This window comes from Priapulus caudatus, unplaced genomic scaffold (assembly GCF_000485595.1).
Source record: "Priapulus caudatus unplaced genomic scaffold, Priapulus_caudatus-5.0.1 Scaffold185, whole genome shotgun sequence".
In the NCBI taxonomy this organism is placed as follows: Eukaryota; Metazoa; Priapulida; class Priapulimorpha; order Priapulimorphida; family Priapulidae; genus Priapulus; species Priapulus caudatus.
Genome location: NW_014577246.1, coordinates 297729 through 319274, shown reverse-complemented (window position 1 = coordinate 319274; position 21546 = coordinate 297729). Strand labels below are relative to the sequence as shown.

General features: G+C 42.8%; 1 protein-coding gene across 9 annotated transcripts in view; it reads left to right on the top strand.

The window, feature by feature from the left end:
- Nucleotides 1–97: 97 nt before the first annotated feature.
- LOC106806912 (leucine-rich repeat and calponin homology domain-containing protein 3-like) overlaps nucleotides 98–21546 on the top strand; it is a 41209-nt gene continuing 19760 nt past the window's right edge. For 8 of the 9 annotated variants that reach the window (XM_014809074.1, XM_014809073.1, XM_014809076.1 and 5 more), the window contains exons 1-8: nucleotides 98–265; nucleotides 7610–7754; nucleotides 11501–11630; nucleotides 12751–12856; nucleotides 17105–17244; nucleotides 18719–18852; nucleotides 20745–20886; nucleotides 21422–21544. In XM_014809074.1, the coding sequence (XP_014664560.1) occupies nucleotides 106–265; nucleotides 7610–7754; nucleotides 11501–11630; nucleotides 12751–12856; nucleotides 17105–17244; nucleotides 18719–18852; nucleotides 20745–20886; nucleotides 21422–21544 (1080 nt within the window). In that variant the 5' untranslated portion in view covers nucleotides 98–105. The remainder of the gene's footprint in view (nucleotides 266–7609; nucleotides 7755–11500; nucleotides 11631–12750; nucleotides 12857–17104; nucleotides 17245–18718; nucleotides 18853–20744; nucleotides 20887–21421; nucleotides 21545–21546) is intronic. The other variant, XM_014809071.1, reaches the window with a different exon arrangement.

The window sequence follows — 21546 nt, the reverse complement described above, 5'->3', positions numbered from 1 at the left end:
GCTTAACCACATTTTCTTTGCTCAGATCAATAAACAAACACAGTAACGCCTTTTGTAGTTAATAAATGTGTCAGAAGGTGGCAGCATATAAGTGTTTAGGTGAAAATGGCGACCACCGTCACTGGTGGTCCGCAACTAACTCGGAGTATAGAAAGAGTTTTAGAAGACGCACAGCACACAGGAATTTTAAACATTACTGGTAGAAAGCTCAAAGAATTTCCGAAGGCAGCAGCGAAGTATGACTTATCGGATACAGTCCTTGCAGGTTTGACAATTTCTTTTGTATTATTATTACTCCTACTCCTAGCGTTAGTACTAAGTCTGTGGCATAATTATTAATTTCTTGGCACTCCCTTCTATCAGTATCACTCTCAGTTTCCGTCGATAATCTATCGGTGTAATATCTCTATCGGTTCGAAAATTATCTCTACACTAGCACATATCGTTTTTGATTCGTGCCAACTACTCTCATTAAATTGTGGTGCTGCTTGAGCCTTGAGGTGGTAGTGCCGTTTAGAGTGATTGTGAAAATACGCTGTTTCGTGTCTCACTCTCTGTCTGTACTACTACTAGTACTAGTACTACTTCTACAGTTCTAGTAGAAAACTAACATTTAATTTAGCAGTAATATCTTATAATAACTATATAAGTATAACAAGCTTACTTCGGATTATAGTGGCGCTTCATTCGCATTCTGGCAGCCTAGAGCTGCATTCACCTGTATTATGTATACACCCGTTGAGTCGTTGACAGTTTAACACTGCGCATGCGCTTAGCCTAAGGTCAAAGGTCGGGAGGAGTTTCCGTCCCAGAAAGCGCGAGTAAAATGCGCCAACAATGGCGTTAACGTGTAGTGTGAAGGGCTGCTCAAACGGATCGTATTGGCTTAAGAAAGACTTAGAGCATGCATTGACCATAATTTAAATGTATCAAGTGTCATGTCACTCAGGTCATCCATAATCGGTGCTCTAGTCCCTGCTACGTGCACTGTTCTTCGACACAAAGGTGAGCGACCTGCGTATGCAAGGGAGATAACGCATCGAGATAAACAATATTGCGGAGTTTACTCGCACATCCGGGCTCTTGCGGAGATGCGTAACTAATGGCGCAGAACATAGGCGCAGAACTGTCAATGGGTGTATTGCTATTAGTATTAGTTGTGCGGTGGATGTTAACCAACGAAACGGTTTAAGAACAATATAAAAGCTAGCTTGAAGAAATGTGACATTAACACCGATGACTGGCAAAGGCTAGCTGGTCTGAGACCGACCTGGAGGGGCGTTGTTTACGATGGGGTTGTCTATTTTGAGACGGTCAGGCGCCAAGAAGTTGAGAGGAAATGGATCTTACGTAAAGAGCGTGCAAGGTCCTGGGAAGAGGAAAAACTTCTACCCCTACCCCCTGGCAGGGCACGACAACCTGGGGCAACCAAATTCGCCCCCGGGCAAGTAGCTTGAAATTGCACTTGCCCGTTCGGGCAAGTAATTTTTTTTCATTGAATGTCTAGACATAATGATATTTTTCTGTTTCCACTCGTCCCTTGCATTGTTTTGCACAGACACAACATCGCGCTGCCTTGCTGCGACAAGATTTGAATGAAAAAAACAATGTGAATGAAACAATCGGTGGGTACAGTACACAACATGCACACAGCAATGTACATGTAAACCCGGCCCCCAGGCCAGGCATGGTCATTACGTGATCAGCGTAAATCTCAAACCTCAAATGTTTGCCCCTCTAGTGCAACCTGTGAACAAGAATTTGCTTTGCTGAAATACACAAAAACAGATACGCTCTATACTGTGCTGTCAGTCTATTATATCTGCATGCATGCACCGCTATATTCTCTGCGCTTACGATCCAGCCCCAAATAAACCTGAACATATTTTATTAATTTATTGGGAGTGTGGTGGGTTTTTGATAATAAACTGACACTTGAAAAATTAAAAAATTAAAACAAACTGCGTGCTGTGTCCCAACATGAATATATTTTGTATACAAACTCGTATCAGCTGTTCAACTTTCTACCGTCTTGTCCCGTTAAGTGAAATGCTGGATGTTGAGTCGACTAGTTGGACCTTCATTTACGTTATTTACTATTTAAATTCATATTCGAAAAAACAACCTTATGTATAATTTTTTTTATGTTTTTCGGGCAAGTGACTTTTGCCTCCGGGCAACCATTTTCATAACCCACTTGCTCGGCAGGGGCAAGTGGGCAATATTTTTTTTGTAGCACCCTGCCCCCTGGAAACAGCTGTCAAGTGTGTGGCAAGATGTGTGGGTTGCGTATAGGATTTATAAGTCATCTGAGAATGCACAGAGAATAATTTTAGAACTTCTAGAGACAATCATACTCGCTTGCGAGTGATTCCGTAGATCGATAGGAATATATGCAAATTTTAAAATTTAAAGTGAGGATTTATCATGTTTTTTGCCTAACTGTTTGAATAGTTTCTCGACAGTTGTGATACCTACCGGTACATCCTGTGTAACACCAAGTGTATATAGTAAGGCTAACATAACATCGAACACTCGCACATCGTTCTTTTCACCAATATATATGCACCGATCCGCATTTCAAAATAGATTTGTTTACATATATGTAAACAAAACTAGCGCAAGTTTATTGTTCTCGCAAGATGCCATTGACCAGTACCCTGTCTCTACACTATTTTGCCTAATTGTCTACATTTCGAGATAGCTACTGGTCAGTCTACAAAAATTTGCGTCATGTAACTAAGTGTGCTTGTTTTGTGGGGCTGTTTGAAAATTTCATTTTCGCAAATCTCAAGATAGCAGGCACACTTTTGCTGTTTATTTACTGTTTCTAGCCTATAACAACATAAACTCAATAATTTTATGCTGAAATAATATGTATGCTGACAGATGAGACTAAATTTTACCTCATTTCCTAATTTCTCGATTTATTTGTGAGATGATCATTTTATAAGGGTAGATAAAAACAATAATATAGAAATTTTTAAGGTGTTGCAAGATAAAGTGGCATCATCATGTAACAGCGTCAACAAACTGAGATTAAATTGTTGTATATATATATGTGAAAATAACGATTTAGCTGTGTTCTTAGACATGTCATCCTTACTGTAGACACTTGCCGTTATACAAGCAATACCAGTGAGTGTTGTAATAGTCTGGAAAATATAAGAACGGTCTGAATGACTGTTTACAATCATCACTTTTTAAATTGGACTATGACTTCTGGTAATGACCATCTTCATTCACATTGTTGTTCGGCTTGGCACTCTACCACAATGATCAATTATGTACCAGAAGTACCCTTCTCAGTATATTTTAATAACTGAAAAAATGAAATAACTGAAGTCTTAAAAGATGTCCGATGACATCGGGAGGGGTATGGCGGTTTTATGGAAATCTTGGTGCTGAGATAATTCATGGTTTCATTACAAATCTCAAGCTATCATAACCACCAAAATACATAAACAATAGTTTTGATCTTAGGATAAAACTTTATGAAATTTGTGTATTTTCAGACATGCTGAAATATCATAGGTATCTTGACAGAAATTGGTGAATTAATTCTTCAATTCTGTAAGAACTAAGTGATAAAATCCCACCTACTTTTTCCGATGTAACTCTCTTCGCTTTATGGTTAATTGTGCCTGTGTATTGCAGTGCATTTTGCTTGTGAGTGGTTGTGCTTGCATTTGTGTCAATGGAGGCTTCATACACAGGTCTGCAAACTGGTAACAGAAGCGATGACAAACTGTCTATTGATCTAATCGCCTATACCTCGTTTAATATGCAGCGACCTTTGCAAATCATCAATGTTTGCGTGAAATTACTCCTAAGTGACCAAGTATGCCAGCTATTCCTTATTTCAATGGTCAATGTTATGAGAACTCTATGAAAGGTCTATCTATGAAAGGTTTGATTGGCCTACTAAAATCCAATTTGTATTTGAAGGCACCTGGATTATTCAGACCTGTAGGTAAATACTGCAGTGACAAAGGACCAATGATAGTTCATAATATTTCTCACGGCGATCACATTTTAGATGGGAAAAATAGACAGTAAATATATGAAATTGTTTTTGCTGAACAGGTTTTATACTTGTAGCTAACCTGTATTCCCTGAACAAAAGTGAAGTCAGTTGATCCAATATAATATATGGTTGTTTTGTCAACAGTTCTTACGTACAGCCACCCACTCTAAATTTGTGCAGAAGTGTACATGCATGCAAGCTGTACAGCCAAGAGGATGCTACTGATGTGAAGTACTACTGCTGCTACTGTATGCAGTTTTGTGTAACAGTCATCTCTATGATATATTATCAGGGTATTAACAGTAGCAGCAGTACTTAGTAGTAAGTACGTAACTCGTAAGTAGTAAGTAAAGCTCAGCTGGCTAGCTACGATATGATGTAGTGGAGCGTCTACTCAACATCCCATAGTACTGCAAGATATAAATCATATTCGAAGGCCTATCTCATATATATATAATATGTGTACTTGATTTATAATGTTATCATATTCGGTGAATCATTAATTATTGCAAGAATAATTTACTTTATCGTGACTGTGAGGGGAACGTTTACATTAACGCATGCGTGCTTGATTCGGTGCTAGCATAAGTGTGTGTGTGTGTGTGTGTGTGCGCGTGCGTGCGTGCGTGCGTGCGTGCGTGCGTGCGTGCGCGCGCGTGCGTGTGTGCTATAGTGATTGTGTGTACGTGCGTGCGTGCGTACGCCTTTGTGCGTAAATATCCGTGTGCGTGCGCGGGTTACACGGGTATGTGCGAGGCTACAGCATGTTCGAAAGAGCTGGGAAACTTTCACAGCCAAAGCTGGTTCGCTAGGGGCAAATTAACCAATATTGATCGCAGGATCTATATCTGGAGTAAGAGATCAGCCTCGGGAGGACAGACTCCCCGCATTACCAGGGCATGCACGCGTGTGTGGTTTATATATTGATCTCACGTAGACAATAGCAGTGATGTTCATGAATGCATTATTTCTAAACGGATGACGGACTATTGATGGCATTCTATGTCTTCTCGTTGCTCTTGACATCCGTTCGCTGGCTCGATTCATCGAAAAACGAACCTCGATTGTATACTACTAGATAGAAAAGCAGTCCACTGTGTAATTTTTCACAAAAAATATAGTTTTGCGCGTTGCCAGCTCGCGTATAGTGTGTATGTAGCCCATGACATAATATAATAGCGTTTAGCTCTGTGTAGACCTACGCGTTTTTACAAAATGATGATGTCAATGTCATTTTCACAAGGCACTGACTACTGAGTTATCTCTGCGCTTCAGCTGTTCGTACGTGAAATGAGGATGTGAGCGGAGAGTTAGTTAGTTGATTGATGGCGATGATAACGGTGGTTGAGTCGGCTACTGTACGTGCTGTAGGGCAGAAAGAGCAATTCTCCCTCCCCTAGACTAGATCCTACGCAATCCGTTCGGCGAAGTCGGCAGTCTTGCCCGAATTCTAGGTTACTGTGTGTTTATTTTTTGACGAGACACGTGCGCAAGTGTTCGTTTTTGTTGGTGCGTGTATGTGCGGGCGTGTGCTCGTTTGTGTAGGCGCGTTTAGTGTCCAGACATACGTACGTGCGTGCGTGCGTGCGTGCGTGCGTGCGTGTATAGAAGAAACGCCTGTTGAGTAGGGATATCACTGACATACAGTATCTATCTTGAGATGGGAGGATATGATTCACTGTGCCAGCTTGGCAGTGTTTATTAAAACTGCGTTGTCGAGTTACGTAACGTTGATGCTCGTGTTTGTACAACACGTCTGCCATGTTCTGAAAGCTTGTCGTCATTTTGGCCATGGTTTACCACGGCAGCATCACCAGGAGTGACTCTTATATAGGCAGTGAGCCTCAGCGAACCCCCAACTATGCGTATTTTACAATAAAATATACTTCTTTTTTTATCTCTCTTGATATCATGTATCAGGCCGTTGTAATTTTGAATATGGGCCTGAAACTACTGCCTAACGACAACGGCAATATTTGGTTTGTTTAGATAGCGCAAACGCTTACAAGATTTTCTGGGTTATCCGTGTCGTCTGTCGGTGACATCAAAGTAAAACTTGTCACTCGAATAATCAGCGTAAGTGTGGCTTTCATCGCTGTGGATGTACAATTGTACATGTATGCTGCTTCTTATGCTTTCATGCTTGTTGTGATATCATCAGTGTGATCACAGCACCATCTTTGCAGATCGCTCCATCTCTCTCTCCATCCATCCCTACCTCCCTTCCTCCTTTTATCCATCTCTCTCTCCTTCCCTTTATCCCTTCCTCCCTCCCTGTCTTCCCACCCCTCCCCTCCTTCCCCTCTCTTTCTCTTTCTCCCACTCTGTCTCTGTCTTTGTCTCTCCCTGTCTACGTGCTTGCTGTGATCCTCAGAGAAACATCCTGGATGCAGTGTATGTCGGTCGGTGTGCTGTTTGTCGTATATCTGTCAGATCTGACTAGTAGCATCACATACAGCGTGTATGATGATGCATCCGAGGCGTTGCTTTGCCTTCGCTAACGTTACTACTATATCTTACTATCAGGAGTGAATAATAATAGATCTATATATCTATATATGTCTATAATAATCTATTATTATTCATTCCTGTTACTATCTTACTATCGTTCTACTCTACTTATACGCTATTGGCTCAAATAGTGACCATCGAGATCTCATCTCGCTCGGCTGCGAGACACGAGTAGTATTCCGCCCCGCGGCACGAATAGTATACTATATGCTGTATGAAATAATTAAATTATGAGAACACACGCAGCTCCAGCACGTAGTATCGGGTACTTTTATCAGACGACTAAGCAAATTACGATGAACTATGAGTGAACTACGAGAAAAGTGCGAGCGAGCCTCTCTCTTCAGGGCAATGTTGGAGTCGTAGCACGGGCCGTGAAGGCGTGAATCGTGTAGTATTATCTTAGATTGCCTTGTCAAGCACAGGCGGTCTGTGTCATCGACACCTCCGAGTTACAAATGAACTGCTGGCTGGCTGTTCAATTAAAGATCGCAGGAAGATAATTAGGAATGGTGATTGTCACACGTGTTCGCCGTCGTTAACATACAAAGCCACTTTGGTATGTCAATATGCATGCTGGAAGCGGTCGTATAATTTGCATTGATGTGCGTTTGCCACGCAGCCCGGCAATGCAGTGGAAGTGCGTTACCCCGCAATTCCTGTGCTGTACTGTAGTTTGCCTGAACATACTCCCGCAATGCGTTTTATTGGTTGGTAAATTACCGTTATGAGTTATTATTGAAGATTAAACCATAAGCCATATAAACTGTGTATGTATGACAATGTGTGTATGTGTGTGTGTGCGTGCGTGCGAGCGAGCATGCGTGCAAGCGTGTATTCACTATACATGTACTCTTGATATGTGTAGTTTATAGAAGTTGTTGCTAAAATAGCAGGACAATGTTGACAGATTACTGTCATCAAATTTGTGGACTCATGAGCACTTGTTTCTATTTTGCTGCAGCTATTGGAGTCGTGATGTATGTGACAGCTTAGAGCTATATGCTGTGCTATGTACAGCTAACTGTTATCCTCTAATCGATGTGTGATTTTCCACATTGTTTATTGCAGACTTATCAAAGAATAGACTATCAGAGATTCCGGAAGTGGTGTGCGAATACTGGTCACTGGAGAGCATGACATGTTACTGCAATAATATCAGGGTGATACCGGACGCTGTCACAAACCTGCAGTACCTCACAAGGTTGAACCTCAGGTATGTTGTACAAGTCAACGCAAACCCACTGCCAACACTTATGCCTGCATGCACGCACGCGTACACGCACGCGTGCAAGCACCCACATGCATACACGTACATGCCCCATGGCACATAATATATATATATTACTATGGCTGAAACTTTTAGTGCAATATATTCTGACTTGTAATCGATAGCTCTACTCACATGCGCGTTATACACAGTGCTACGTACGCAGTAACGACACACATCAGTCAATCAGCACTCTTGATTGTTTTGCAGTAACAATTTTTGGGGCAATACAAGCGTGCCATATAAATTGACCCAGATTTCTCCGACAGCCGAGAATATTTATGTGATACTGATACTGAACTGCGTATCGATAATCGTATTGTGGACCACTGTATCGCAATTCACTGATGTATCAGTGAATCTTTACACCCCTAGAAGGTTCTAAGACATATTTAGAAGCTTTACTCTAGACAATTGCTTTTACTCAAGCAATAACAGTAAGTATCGTAAAAGTGGAGAAAACACGAGACCGATCGGGAAATTTTTTAAATCCTTTAAAAACGTGAGTGTGCATAATTCACAGTATCTTTTGATTGGTATTCATATCAAAGAGGAGGGAGAAACCACTCAATGTTGATGGGAAAACCTTCACATGTTGCAAGTAGATGAACGTGGTACACGATCACAGCTGTGGTACTGTAGTGTAACTTGTAAGAGTATAATATCAAGAGTAGATAATAGAGATCTCTATTATCTCTATTATCTATCATCTCTATTATCTACTCTTGATAATATCTGTGTAGTAGCTGTCTAGCTTGATAAGGTGCAGCAGAAATATGATATGACAACGGGGAAGTAAAAAATATCTGCCGCATTTGTGGCTCACGTGTGGGAGGAGAAGCGAATAGAGAGCTTTCCATCATTTCAATGTATGGTACGTGTGAGAATGGTAGCCAGACATTAATCAGGGTAAAAACATGGCTTCAGGATTTCGCATCCAGTTGAAATAGTTCTTCCGTCTCGTCTCGTATGATATGAATGAAATTCGATGCTCTAGCCTTTGTTTTTCAGTGGCATCTCCGGAGGGCGCCTGCCTCCGCTCGTTACATACGCATACAGTGCAATGTTGTTGAATCATCACAGCTCTCCGAGGTCCCTTAAACAGTTTCGGGGGTTTATATTGACTCAGGCGCAGCCGGGTAATGCATTTATAGGTAGTAAATAGGCCGGGTTAGCGTGTGCATGCATTCATTTAGAACTTTAGGGTAATCGCGGCAGAGTTTATAGGACTCGAGAGCGTAGAGCGAGTAATGCACGGCCTCCTGTGGGGCGCGGCTGTCACCACTCATTCGCTCTTACAGCTGATCGGGGTTGCTGGGGCCACGACGCAGTGAGTATCACGTACCGCATGCACTGTTGTCATTAGCGGAAATTTAATTGGTGATGAGGTGCTGCATGGGAGCCGAGTGGCACGACTAGTGATTCTCGCAGTACGGTGCTGTGGTTTGTGTGTGTGTGTGTGTGTGTGTGTGTGTGTGTGTGTGTCTGGTCAGGGGGGGGGGTCAGAAGTTGCACCATCCCTCAGAAATCAGAAACTGCTCATTATCGTGAACATGTCAGATCGTAACTATTGTGAAGCCATAGTCTAAAACATATTCTTACAACATGTACTCCTTCCCATCTCCCACCTGAAATCACACTTCCTAATCGTCCTTGCTAATTTTCTTGGCTGTGTGGGGTCAGCTGGCTTGACCGAAATATCGAATAGCATCGTCACTAGATTGTCCTAGTGACGTACGCTTTGCTGGTTTACGAATTATCAACAATGTTTCATCATCTGTTGGATCTGAACATGAAATTGCGAGAATCGAGTTTTATGCCTCGTTGCCCTTTTAATAGCGGTGACGGAGCAGAAGCTGCTGTTCACATGTTTTTTTATTGTCGTCTGCGTCGATGACTCGGTAGATGAATCACAGGTCAGCATGACGCAAAAACTAAGGCAGTGACATGACGTGCCATCGTCGTGCTTTGGTCCTGCATCCCGAGACCGTAAGCTCACCACGCACGCACGCACGCACGCACGCACGCACACATGCACGCACGCACACATTCACGCACGCACCTTACTATTAAACGGCCATCGTATATCTAAACAGTTAGATAATTACTGGAACAGTGTTAATTGTCTTGTTCGGCAGCGGACGGGGCAGCGGACAAGTCTTCAGATTAAAGATATTATTGATAGACACGCACATATGCATGCATGCACGCACGCACGCACTCACGCACACATGTCGATTAGCCTTTGTCAACATTCATCCTCAAATTGCTCCTTCCTCTTTGTACAATGTTGAGAATTTAAATGCTGAAAAGAGTTTAGCGTGCACACCAGAGCGTACACAGTTTTGTATGGTTGGCACAATGTCGCCTGACTTCACAACCCAATTAATTTTGTGATGGGCATACAGTACTTGATGAAGAATCACTTGATGAAAAACACCGCAGCTGTTTCCCAGAGATACAAGTGAAGCAATTTGAGCACCCAGCCTCCAGGACTTCATGACCACATTCTGACTAAACTATCTAAGTCCACTTACTAATGAGCGTTGGGGCTCATTATCGTGAAAATGTATAAGCCATAGTCTAAAACATATTCTTACAACATGTACTCTTCCCATCTCTCACCTGAAATCATACTTCCTAATCGTGCTTGCTAATTGTATCTCCCGCAACGAAGTCGGCGGGTATACTATGGTTTCATGTCTCCCCAGCCGCCGCCACCGCCGCTCGGTTCGCCGCAGAGAATTTCCCTTCTGCTCTATAACTCCTAATTGACCTAGCATGACCAAACTTGGTATACTTACACATCTTGGGGAGAAGGTGTGCCGAGTACCAAAACCAGGTCACTGCGACCTTTATTTGACCTTTACCTTTACCTTGATCATATTTCCCTTCCGCTCTCTAACTTGGCCCCTAATTGACCTAGCGCTACCAAACTTGGTATACTTACACATCTTGGAGAGAAGGTGAGCAGCGTACCAAAACCAGGTCTCTGCGACCTTTATTTGACCTTTACCTTGACCTTGATTATATTTCCCTTCCACTCTCTAACTCGGCCCCTAATTGACCTAGCGCTACCAAAACCAGGTCACTACGACCTTTATTTGACCTTTACCTTGACCTTGATCATATTTCCTTTCTGCTCTATAACTCGGTCCCTAATTGACCTAGCGCTACCAAACATGGTATACTTACACATCTTGGGGAGAAGGTGTGTCGCGTACCAAAACCAGGTCACTACGACCTTTATTTGACCTTGACCTTGACCTTGATCATATTTTCCTTCTGCTCTATAACTCGGCCCCTAATTGACCTAGCGCGACCAAACTTCGTATACTTACACATCTTTGGGAGAACACGGGGGATACATGTAGTTGGCGACAACTGCCCTTTCTAATTTTCTTGGCTGCGTGCGGTGTGGTGGCTTGAGCGAAATATTGAATAGCATCGTCTTCTTCTTCCTCTCTGGTCACTACACTACACTCGACCTAGCCGCTGCAGCACACAGGACCTGGCACGGTGGTTGAAAACCTCAAGGATCGTAGTCTAGCATCGTGAAAATGTACNACTACACTACACTCGACCTAGCCGTTGCAGCACACAGGACCTGGCACGGTGGTTGAAAACCTCAAGGATCGTAGTCTAGCATCGTGAAAATGTACATTTAAGCGTTCTGTTGTTTTCCGCTGCAGTCGGAATCAGTTGGCAACGCTACCGGCGTCGCTCTGCATGCTTCCCAGCCTCCAAGTGCTCATCGTGAGCAACAACAAGCTAGTCTCCTTGCCGGAAGAAATCGGACATCTCACAACACTAATGGACTTGGTGAGTTGGCCGGTTTGCTGTCTCTGCATGTCAGGTACACAATACCGTGGGCTTATAGCCTACGGGGGTGTGTGTGGGGGGTGGGGCTGCCCCCATAAATTTTTAGGAAAAGTATATAATTGACCTGAAAATTTATGTAAATAATCCTAAACTTAGTGTCATAAATAATTTAGTAGCATATCCCTTTAGCTTTTAATCTTATCTTACTGTGGTTTATTACTCAAACCCGTAACAAAAGTACTCCCTTATTCTTATTCAGTTCAGTCTCAGAGTTCCCCCCCCCCCAACTAGTAATTTGCTTAGGCTTTGCAGCACACGTTTGTGTAGAGGATAGCATTGACCGGGGATGCTTTCTCTTCTAATTGCCATTATTCTTAGGGATGATCGGTGTAGCTACAGAAACAGCATGCACTTGTCATTTTGTTTGCCTGTCGACTTAGCTCTTGTTATCCTACGAAGTACTCATGAGGTTTTGTCACATGCTAACATTTGCATTGGACATTTCCAAGTGACGCACAAAGACCTTTGCTTATAAAAGCGGCAGTGAGTAGGCCTATAATAGCTACAACCACTTGTTGCTTAAAGGGATACTACACCCTAGAATTTTTTAAGGGGTATATTATGTTAGTAAGTGAATAAATAATAGTATATACCTACAAATTTCTATAATCATGCATTCACATTTGTCATAAAACCACCGTGAGTTTCGAAATCTTTATTTTTGGTTGCTGACCCGCGATTGTGCTGCCACGCTGACGAAGTTGCGCTTTTTCCGATTTATTTTGCACGTTACAGACTGACGGCTAATCATAAAAGTGCAATTATATTTATACCTAACTGCTATTTAATCGAACGATTTTTATTTTAGGACAAATTCGTCCATATTATAACTGAATCTAAAAGTTGTTTATAAGATATTGCAATCCTTTTCCTCTTAAATTAATAAATAAAAAACACCCTCGGTCTGTAGCCTACAGCTGCTGCGATACGCAACTTTGAAAGTAGATGTGCTAGACTGTATTGAACAATGAAATTTTTTATGTAAAATTTGTACCTATTTTAACTGAAAATATCCAAGTAACCTAGCATCATGTATCCGTTTAATTGTTGTTTTTTTCAGGATGTGAGCTGCAATGAAATTTCCCACTTACCACTACAACTTTGTGATATTGAAAGTCTAGCGGTGCTTAACCTTAGAAAGAATTTTCTCATAGATTTACCAAAAGGTGAGTTTACTGGCTGCAATGTTGTTGATCTATGTATATAAATCTGGTTATCACTTGCAAATTCCAAGCCAGAGTTGGCTTGTTGTCGCTGTCAGCTATCACTACTGTGTGTGTGCCTGCTCCAGTGACTGTTACTGTTAGTGTGCATATTTTATGCTAGTGCTGGTACATTTGGCATCTTATCGACCATATATATTCTGGTATAGTGTATTTAAATTATGCATGTGTATGCTTTAAAATGTGTTTTATTCAACCAAGTGTATGTGACGTGACGACACTTAATAGCATCCAGGTTCAAAGATTGTATCGAATCCAAGTCACTAATGCAAGCCCGGAAAGTTCCTGAATTTGATCTATATTGACATACCTGCGTGTTGATTTGTTTCTTTGATCACGTAAATGTCTGTACGAAGTCTAGGTTGGCATTCCTGAGCAGTTACGACTGAGCCGGTTGATATGTTAGGTGGATGAATGCTTGCCTTGGTCCCTTCACTGCTACGCCATGTTAATTTCGCATCCCAGGTGTGCACGTGGTTCTCATTTATGCGTCTCAGCGGTTTGCCTACTTACTCCTAATGGTGGGGAAAGTGGCCCGCTTTCCCTGGAAACATCCCTCATAGCTTAGCCCTTCATTTGTGGATAGAGCTACTGCTGCGCTTGTTTATATGCACAAGCTGAAGCATCACATTTTAATGAGACAGTGCACTCCATTTGTGTGATTTCGTCGCATTGGTGTTGTTTAGCAGTGTATCTCATGGTATAGTCAGCGTGTGATAGTACTATGATGATACCAGGAGTGAATATTAATAGATTATTATTAGATTAATTAATAGATCTAATAATAAATAATTAATAATAAATTCTTTCTCTAAGATCTAATAATAAAATCTAAGAAGATCTAATAATATTAATTAATAATAAATAATTAATAGATCTAATTTATTATGCACTCCTGGTGATACTATATATATGATTGTCACACTGTACGTCAGTGATTTCTAACCTTACATCGATTATTACACTGTACGTCAGTGATTCCTAACCGCTCCGATAATGATACCACGTCAGTGATTTCTAACCTCTCACACCTATTATTACACTATACGTCAGTGATTTCTAACCGTCACCTATTATCACACTGTGCTGCAATGACTTCTCATACTAGTTGCTACTGTAATTCGGTGATTACTAACCTCTCAAATCCACTTTAATGCTGTATTATAGGAGTTTCTAGCTTCGCACACCCATTATCACCGTAGCTAAGTAATTTTCAATATCTCACGCCCATTAGTATTCTGTAATTTAGTGCAACAACGTGTAAGGAGGATGCGTAATGCTCATAGGTTCTATGTCCCCCAGGGTACTGCCGGAACGTACCCTGGTCACTATTTGATATGGTTAGGGTTAGGGTTAGGGAGTAGGCGTAGGCGACTCCCTAGACTCGTCAGTGGAGTAGGCGAGGTACGGTCTGGCATATTAGATAGTACCAGGGTAGGTTCCGGCAGTACCCCGGGGGACATATACTCTCTCAGCATTAGTAATTGTAGTAGCATGATATGGAGGAGGGGAGAGCTGAATACGGTCTGGACATCCCCACTATTAGAAAGCATGTGCATTATAAGCGGGGGTGAATAATGACAAATTTGCTAGTATTCACTTCTGATGTAAGTGTGTACACATGCTGAGAGGTTGGAAGATTCCTGGCTGTAGAGAATGGCAAACCGATGGAACGTTCCCTAGGGTAAAAAGGTAATTAGAAAATTGCATATCATGGCTGCACTGTTGGTTCGATGGTGGCTGGGTCGAGTGGCTGGATAGCGTGCTGACTGCGTTGCCCCCCAGACGCCGGAAAACCATTGCAATCAGTCAGTCACAGTACTCACAGGGCGTAGTATGCTGAAACGGCGGAACGGCTAGTGCGTGTGGTTGTGTGTGCTGTCTTGCCGTGTGGTGACAGGTCCAGTGCTTGTGACTGTGTGTGCTGTCTAGCCCTGTGGGTGACAGGTCCAGTGCTTGTGATGCTCAGCTGTGTAGTCTTCTGTGATTGTGGCGGGGACCCACCGACCCAGTCCATTTCTCCTCTCACCATTCGTTTTTCGTTGCTATATCATATTTTAATTTATACCCTAATATAAACCCTAATATTTATCACCTTATAAGGTGCCGCGCAGCAGTTGTAGGGTTCCTCTGATCACTCTCAGTGATGGTGTGTTTATTATTGCGGCGTTCGCCACGTGTTGGATTCCATGTACGCCCATCACGTAACTTTTTACATCCGAATTCACGGCAATATTTTTTTGCAAACCCCCCCCCTCGACTCGGGGACGATCTCTCACTGCTGCTGTCGAAAGCCGTGCTGGGTCTGCTGTGATGAAATAGTCATACTATCAAGAGCGTATAAAGAAGGACCTTCTTTATACGCTCTTGATAGTATCATAAGTAGATAATAGGGAATAGATAATAGGGATTCCCTATTATCTACTTCTGATAGTATATACCCAGGGTTCGACACTAACGCTAGTCCGTTAGTCCGAGACTAGTAAAAAATCAGAAGGACTAGTAAATGCCCCATAGCCGTTAGTCCTGCGGACTAGTTATATTTTCCCCGTCCCTCACCGTCCCAATTTCCCATCCTCCCATCGATTTTACTATAGTCCCCGGCGGCAGCGTCTCTCAACCAAGATCCAAAGAGCTATATATAACTCATTCCCATTAACAAGTTTTCCTTGTTAGACGCGCTAGTACAAGTAGGCGCTAGCACGCTCTGCACGGTCTAAGCATGCTAGACCATACGGCAGTACAAACATTGTTATACAATGGGGCCAGGAACCCAGTCTACCAATCGATCGCTTGCCAGTAGCTGTTGACATAGAAAAAACGGTCTGATTGTAGAAATGACGCAACTAATCAGTTATAGGCTCTCATAAAAAAAAAAATTAAAAAAAAAAGTTATAGGCTCTCATAGGGAGGTATTTACATCGCAACCACATCGCATGCGTGTGTTACTTGACGCAGTCCATACAAATAGTAGTGAAGCTAATAGTAGGTACATCCTTATTCAATAGTATAATACTAACATCAATGTTGTTATGTGGAAGTGTTTTTGGGCGGGGCTCGCCCGCCACCTCCCAAACGTAAATCGCAGGAGGAGAAATTAGATGGCCAGCGTGTCTATGATAAGACGAAAAGGATGCGTGCGTCTCAGCCAGCGTGGAAATCGTCATACCCGTGGCTAGAGTATGACCCGGCCAAGGACAAGGGTATGACCAGTGGTGACCCTAACCCTGATACCTCTTCGTGCGGTGGTGTATCTACATGGGGGCTTATACACGTGTGTGTACGTACGTGCGTGCAGGCCTTAGTTTGTGTGCGCGTGCTTTATGTGTGCATGCGTGCGTGTCTTTATGTGCGTGTGCGTGTGTGTGTGCGTGCGTGTGTATTTACGCATGTGCTTGTGACCGCATTCTGATGCGGAAACCAAAGATGTCTATCGCATTTAAGCTGCGGATTTTGTGGCAGGCCATTTACTCTGCACGTGGAAAAGGATACTGAAGGAAACCTTCATTTTGTAGATTACTGAGCTTAACACTCCTAATGCTTGCCAGCTGCCAGAACATGGATAACTTAGCATGAATAACCCTAACTATTGTTAATAATAGTGTACATAAGAACTGCTGTAAGTGTAGCGATAAAATGTTTGTGCCAGGTCATGTGATTATAGTTGCTATAACCATAGCTGTAGAACTATATAGCCCTTCGTTCTGCCGCAGGGCGAGAGGCCTGCGGCGGAACGAAGGGCTATAGTTATACAGCTAATATAACCACTATTGGTAATTACACTTAGCAAAAGTCATAGGACGTTAGCTGGTCATATATCTGTTGTTTTTTCAGTTTATGTTATCTATAAACGTGCCAATTTTTTTATGGTGCAATCTTATATCTCACCGTGTATATAGTATATATATATATATATATATATATATATATATATATATATATATAATATATATATACACAATATTTCGTTATCTAATGTAACTGGAAAGTCACTTGTGAAAGTTTTACTTGGCAGGTAAACTCAGGTGTTATCTTGCATGTAGAGCCATCATCACCACAGAGCGTAAGCTGGCCATCAGCCAGGCTAACCCATCATCTACCTGGCAAACCCATCACCTGGCAGGCACTTAACTGTCGAGTTATAGCGATCAAGGCTGCCTGAATAATTAATTCTGACCGCTTGCATTTCAGACCTAACCAGGTTAAAACTGGTTAAGCTCAACATATCAGAGAACCGAATCTCTCAGTTGCATCCATCGTTGATAAAGCTGATGGACACGCTGGTCGAACTAGTGGTGGAGAATAACCCTCTAATATCTCCCCCGGCGTTGGTGAGTGGTTTGATTTGTGTATGCAGTGCGTTGACGTGGTCACGTAGGAGAGTTCCAGTTAGCCTCTGATGTAGCTGACCAGTCGAGTGAGCTTGGTGATATGTTAAAGATATTTAAACCATCCTTTTTTTGAATTTCTTATTAACTATTAATTAATATATTATTTTATTAAGCTCTTATAGACATTTAATTACTTCATCAGCTCCTAAATGAAGTTGAAAAATAGCCAGTCATGCTGCCTCTAGTGTTTGAATGAGCATGGGAGTGATGTTGTACTACAGTTTCTACTCCATGTCAATACATTTTGCTGTGGCCGTATTACTGTACCCCAAAAAACTAAGAAGGGGAACATGGCAGAGATTCAAAGAGAGGGGGAGGGAGAAAGAAGAGAGAGTGAGAGAGAGAGAGAGAGAGAGAGAGAGAGAGAGAGTAAGAGAGAGAGAGAGGAGAGAGAGAGAGAGAGAGAGAGAGAAGAGAGAGAGAGAGAGAGAGAGAGAGAGAGAGAGAGAGAAGAGAGAGAGGAGAGAGAGAAGAGAGAAGAGAGAGAGAGAGAGAGAGAGAGAGAGAGAGAGAGAGAGAGAGAGAGGAGAAGAGAGAGAGAGAAGAGAGAGAGAGAGAGAGAGAGGAGAGAGAGAGAGAGAGAGAGAGAGAGAGAGAGAGAGAGAGAGAGAGAGAGAGAGAGAGAGAGAGAGAGAGAAGAGAGAGAGAGAGAGAGAGAGAGAGAGAGAGAGAGAGAGAGAGAGAGAGAGAGAGCGAGAGAGAGAGAGAGAGAGAAGAGAGAGAGAGAGAGAGAGAGAGAGAGAGAGAGAGAGAGAGAGAGAGAAGAGAGAGAGAGAGAGAGAGAGAGAGAGAGAGAGAGAGAGAGAGAGAGAGAGAGAGAGAGAGAGAGAGAGAGAGAGTGAGAGAGAGAGAGAGAGAGAGAGAGAGAGAGAGAGAGAGAGAGAGAGAGAGAGAGAGAGAGAGAGAGAGAGAGAGAGAGAGAGAGAGAGAGAGAGAGAGAGAGAGAGAGAGAGAGAGAGAGAGAGAGAGATGAGAGAGAGAGAGAGAGAGAGAGAGAGAGAGAGAGAGAGAGAGAGAGAGAGAGAAGAGAGAGAGAGAGAGAGAGAGAGAGAGAGAGAGAGAGAGAGAGAGAGAGAGAGAGAGAGAGAGAGAGAGAGAGAGAGAGAGAGAGAGAGAGAGAGAGAGAGAGAGAGAGAGAGAGAGAGAGCGAGACGAGAGAGAGAGAGAGAGAGAGAGAGAGAGAGAGAGAGAGAGAGAGAGAGAGAGAGAGAGAGAGGAGATGAGAGAGAAGAAGAAGAGAGAGAGAGAGAGAGGGAGAGAGCGAGAGCGAGAGAGAGAGAGAGAGAGAGAGAGAGAGAGAGAGAGAGAGAAAGTGACAAAGCAAAAGAACATGTGAGCCAAAGACAGACACAGGGACAGAAAATAAAAATTTCTCAACTAATAATAGTAATATCTCTGTCCTTTCTTCACGTAGGTTTGCAATCGTGGCCGGGTTCATATATTCAAGTGCTTAGAGATCGTCGCCGTGAAAGAAGCGAAGCGTCATGGCATACTGACAGATCAGGATCTAAAGCAAGTGTTCCGGAAATCTAGGTCTGCCCAGCCGCTGTGAGTGCCGCAAGCATGCGCTTCATTAGTCACTAATCGCATCTGACGTAGAAACGCAGCCGGAATTGCCGTGCTCCCTCTGTACATAGCGATTCGAGCAAATTCCCTTTGGGTGGAATGTCGCTCGATTGCTTTGTATGTGAATGAAGGTTGCTCGTGCACTTCTTCGCCCTTATTGACATTCTAATATGTGTTGCAGCCATACCCAAAGTACAGTTAGTGTAGTTCCTATATGCAGTGTTTTGCAGTATTTCGCAGTAATGTGCAGGTTTTGCTTATCATAGTTTTATGGTTATCATATCTTCATGAGCATTTAATGGCTATGCCTTGGAAAAAAGCATTGCTGTTCAGGCACAAGATTCATTCACACACTATACAGCCGTTGTGAATTTCTACTACTGCCAAGTCGTGTGGTGTTACGCGAAAACCATGACGGCATACTCGCATGGTCGTGACTCATAATAACCGGATGAGGAAGGATTCTTTCCAAACATGGTGGTGGTGTCTCTTTCGAGGGATGCATTCTCTTGATTGCTCTGAGCGCATTGAATCGCTAGTACTTCGTAGTAGATACTAATCTTGTCAGGTGTGTGGGTATGGAAGCAGTAAGTACGACTGCATGTGCGCGTGCCGCAGGGGCTGTATGCCCCTGGGGGAACATCACTGATATGCTCACCCGTTCATCTCCAATATCATCACTCGTAGACTGCAGCAACAGGAGGAGGATAGTGGCTGATGTACAATTTCATTGATTGTTTCTACACCCATGGCCACTGCCCACCCTACATCCAGTCATGGCCGGTGCACATAAACCCCTACCATCATCAACCCAGTCGTGCCCTGTGCACGTCGTTCCTTTCCCATCATCCACCCAATTGTGCCCTGTGCCTATCAAGCCCCCCAAGCACCCACCAAATCATACCCCCATAAGAAAAAAGCCACATTGATTTCATTCATCTGTGTGAGTTCTTCCTTGGAAAATCGAGCTGAATATGTTAGGGGGGTGATGCGCTACTGTGTGCACCCTGCATCTATGATCGTTCATTGACTGCCAGCTATATGGAGTAAAAGCGCACTGCTCAGCCTTGAAGTGTCTAAGAGCTGTTAATGTAGGCACTTGCGAATCCATTCAGGTTGACAGTGAAGTCCTCCTCTATTGCATTGTGCGTGCGGAATATACCCTTGAGCGTGTGAGGAAACATATATATATTCGCAAGGGGCTACCCAAAGGTTTTTGTGACAAATCAATCGTTCTTTCTTCTCAGTTCTTGGAAGCAGCTGTCGCAGCTCTGCAAAACTAAAAATCGATTGGGTACATTGATTGCACTCAACGTGCGCTTATTAGTCATGAAATTATATATATAATATATGCTACACGTAGCAGTGTACCAGATGCCAAGAAGTTGGCAATAGGTTGAACTGTAATATGCAGATTAAAAAAGTAATAAAAATACGTGATAATGATGATAATAATAATAAGTGATGGGTAATTTGGAAACTAGTACAAATAAGTTTTACATTTAGCTGAGATCATTAGCTGCAGTGTTGGGCACGTGTGGTAAAAGAGAATATTTATGTGGAGATGTGGAGAACAGGTGCTGTACTTTTTTAGAGAATTTGCTTCAGCTGTTTAACACTAACAGTACTCTTACTGTTCATGTTCTGAGAATGCTTCAGGCAACAACCGGTCGTGTTTCTGCATGGGTAAAACCTCCGCACATTACTGGCTTCCTAACAATAGTCTTAGTGACAATAGACTAGTGTTAACACTATCACCCCTGTTTGAAGTATAGTGTGTGCTATGTGCAGTTTAACTAACACGCATGTGCCACCCCTCCCCAGCTTTTACACACGGTTTCACACAGTTGATGATAGAGTAGGATTTTTTACAGTAGTTCTGAAGACTACAGCCGACCAAGGCAGTCGTCGGAAGAGAAACGCCAGCGCAACCTGGTTGCCTCCATTGCAGACTCGGGTTACATCACGACAGATAGCAACGAGGACAAGCGTTGGTCTAACGAAAGTGCAGATACGGTATAGAGCATGTGTATATTCTAACATAGTTAAATAGTTTTACGTGAAGACAGTATTTCGAGGGTTAAAGACGGGCACCTACAACACGTATCATTGGTGTGTGGCTTACTTATGTATATATTATATAGCAAGTAAAATGAGGGTGAATCTTGAAGAATGTTATCCATGTGACCTCACGCAAATATCAGTTACGTGACGTGACATGACATAACGTGACATGACATAACGTGACATGACATAACGTGACATGACATAACATGACATGACATGACATGACATGACATAACGTGACATGACATAACATGACATGTGATGTGTGTGTTCACAGCCATTAGGATGAAAAACAGTAGCTGCGTGTTAGGAAATGCAAGCACCTTGCATATAATATAGGCATGAGCAGTGATAGCAGCCATAGAGAAAAAAGACTTCCTGTCTGAAGAAAAAACACAACACAAACAAACGGAAAGGCTGAGGACTCCGAATAGAAACGTTGGCGATGATCTCTTAATTTTATTTTCCACTGCCGTGTCTTCAGAATGCGAGCATAGAGGACTCAAGGAATCTGGCTCTGCGAGCTATGGAAGCAACCAAAGAACATTGGCAGGAGCGAGGGAGGCAGCAGCAGCAGCAGCAGCCACCATACGATGCAAGTGCACGGGT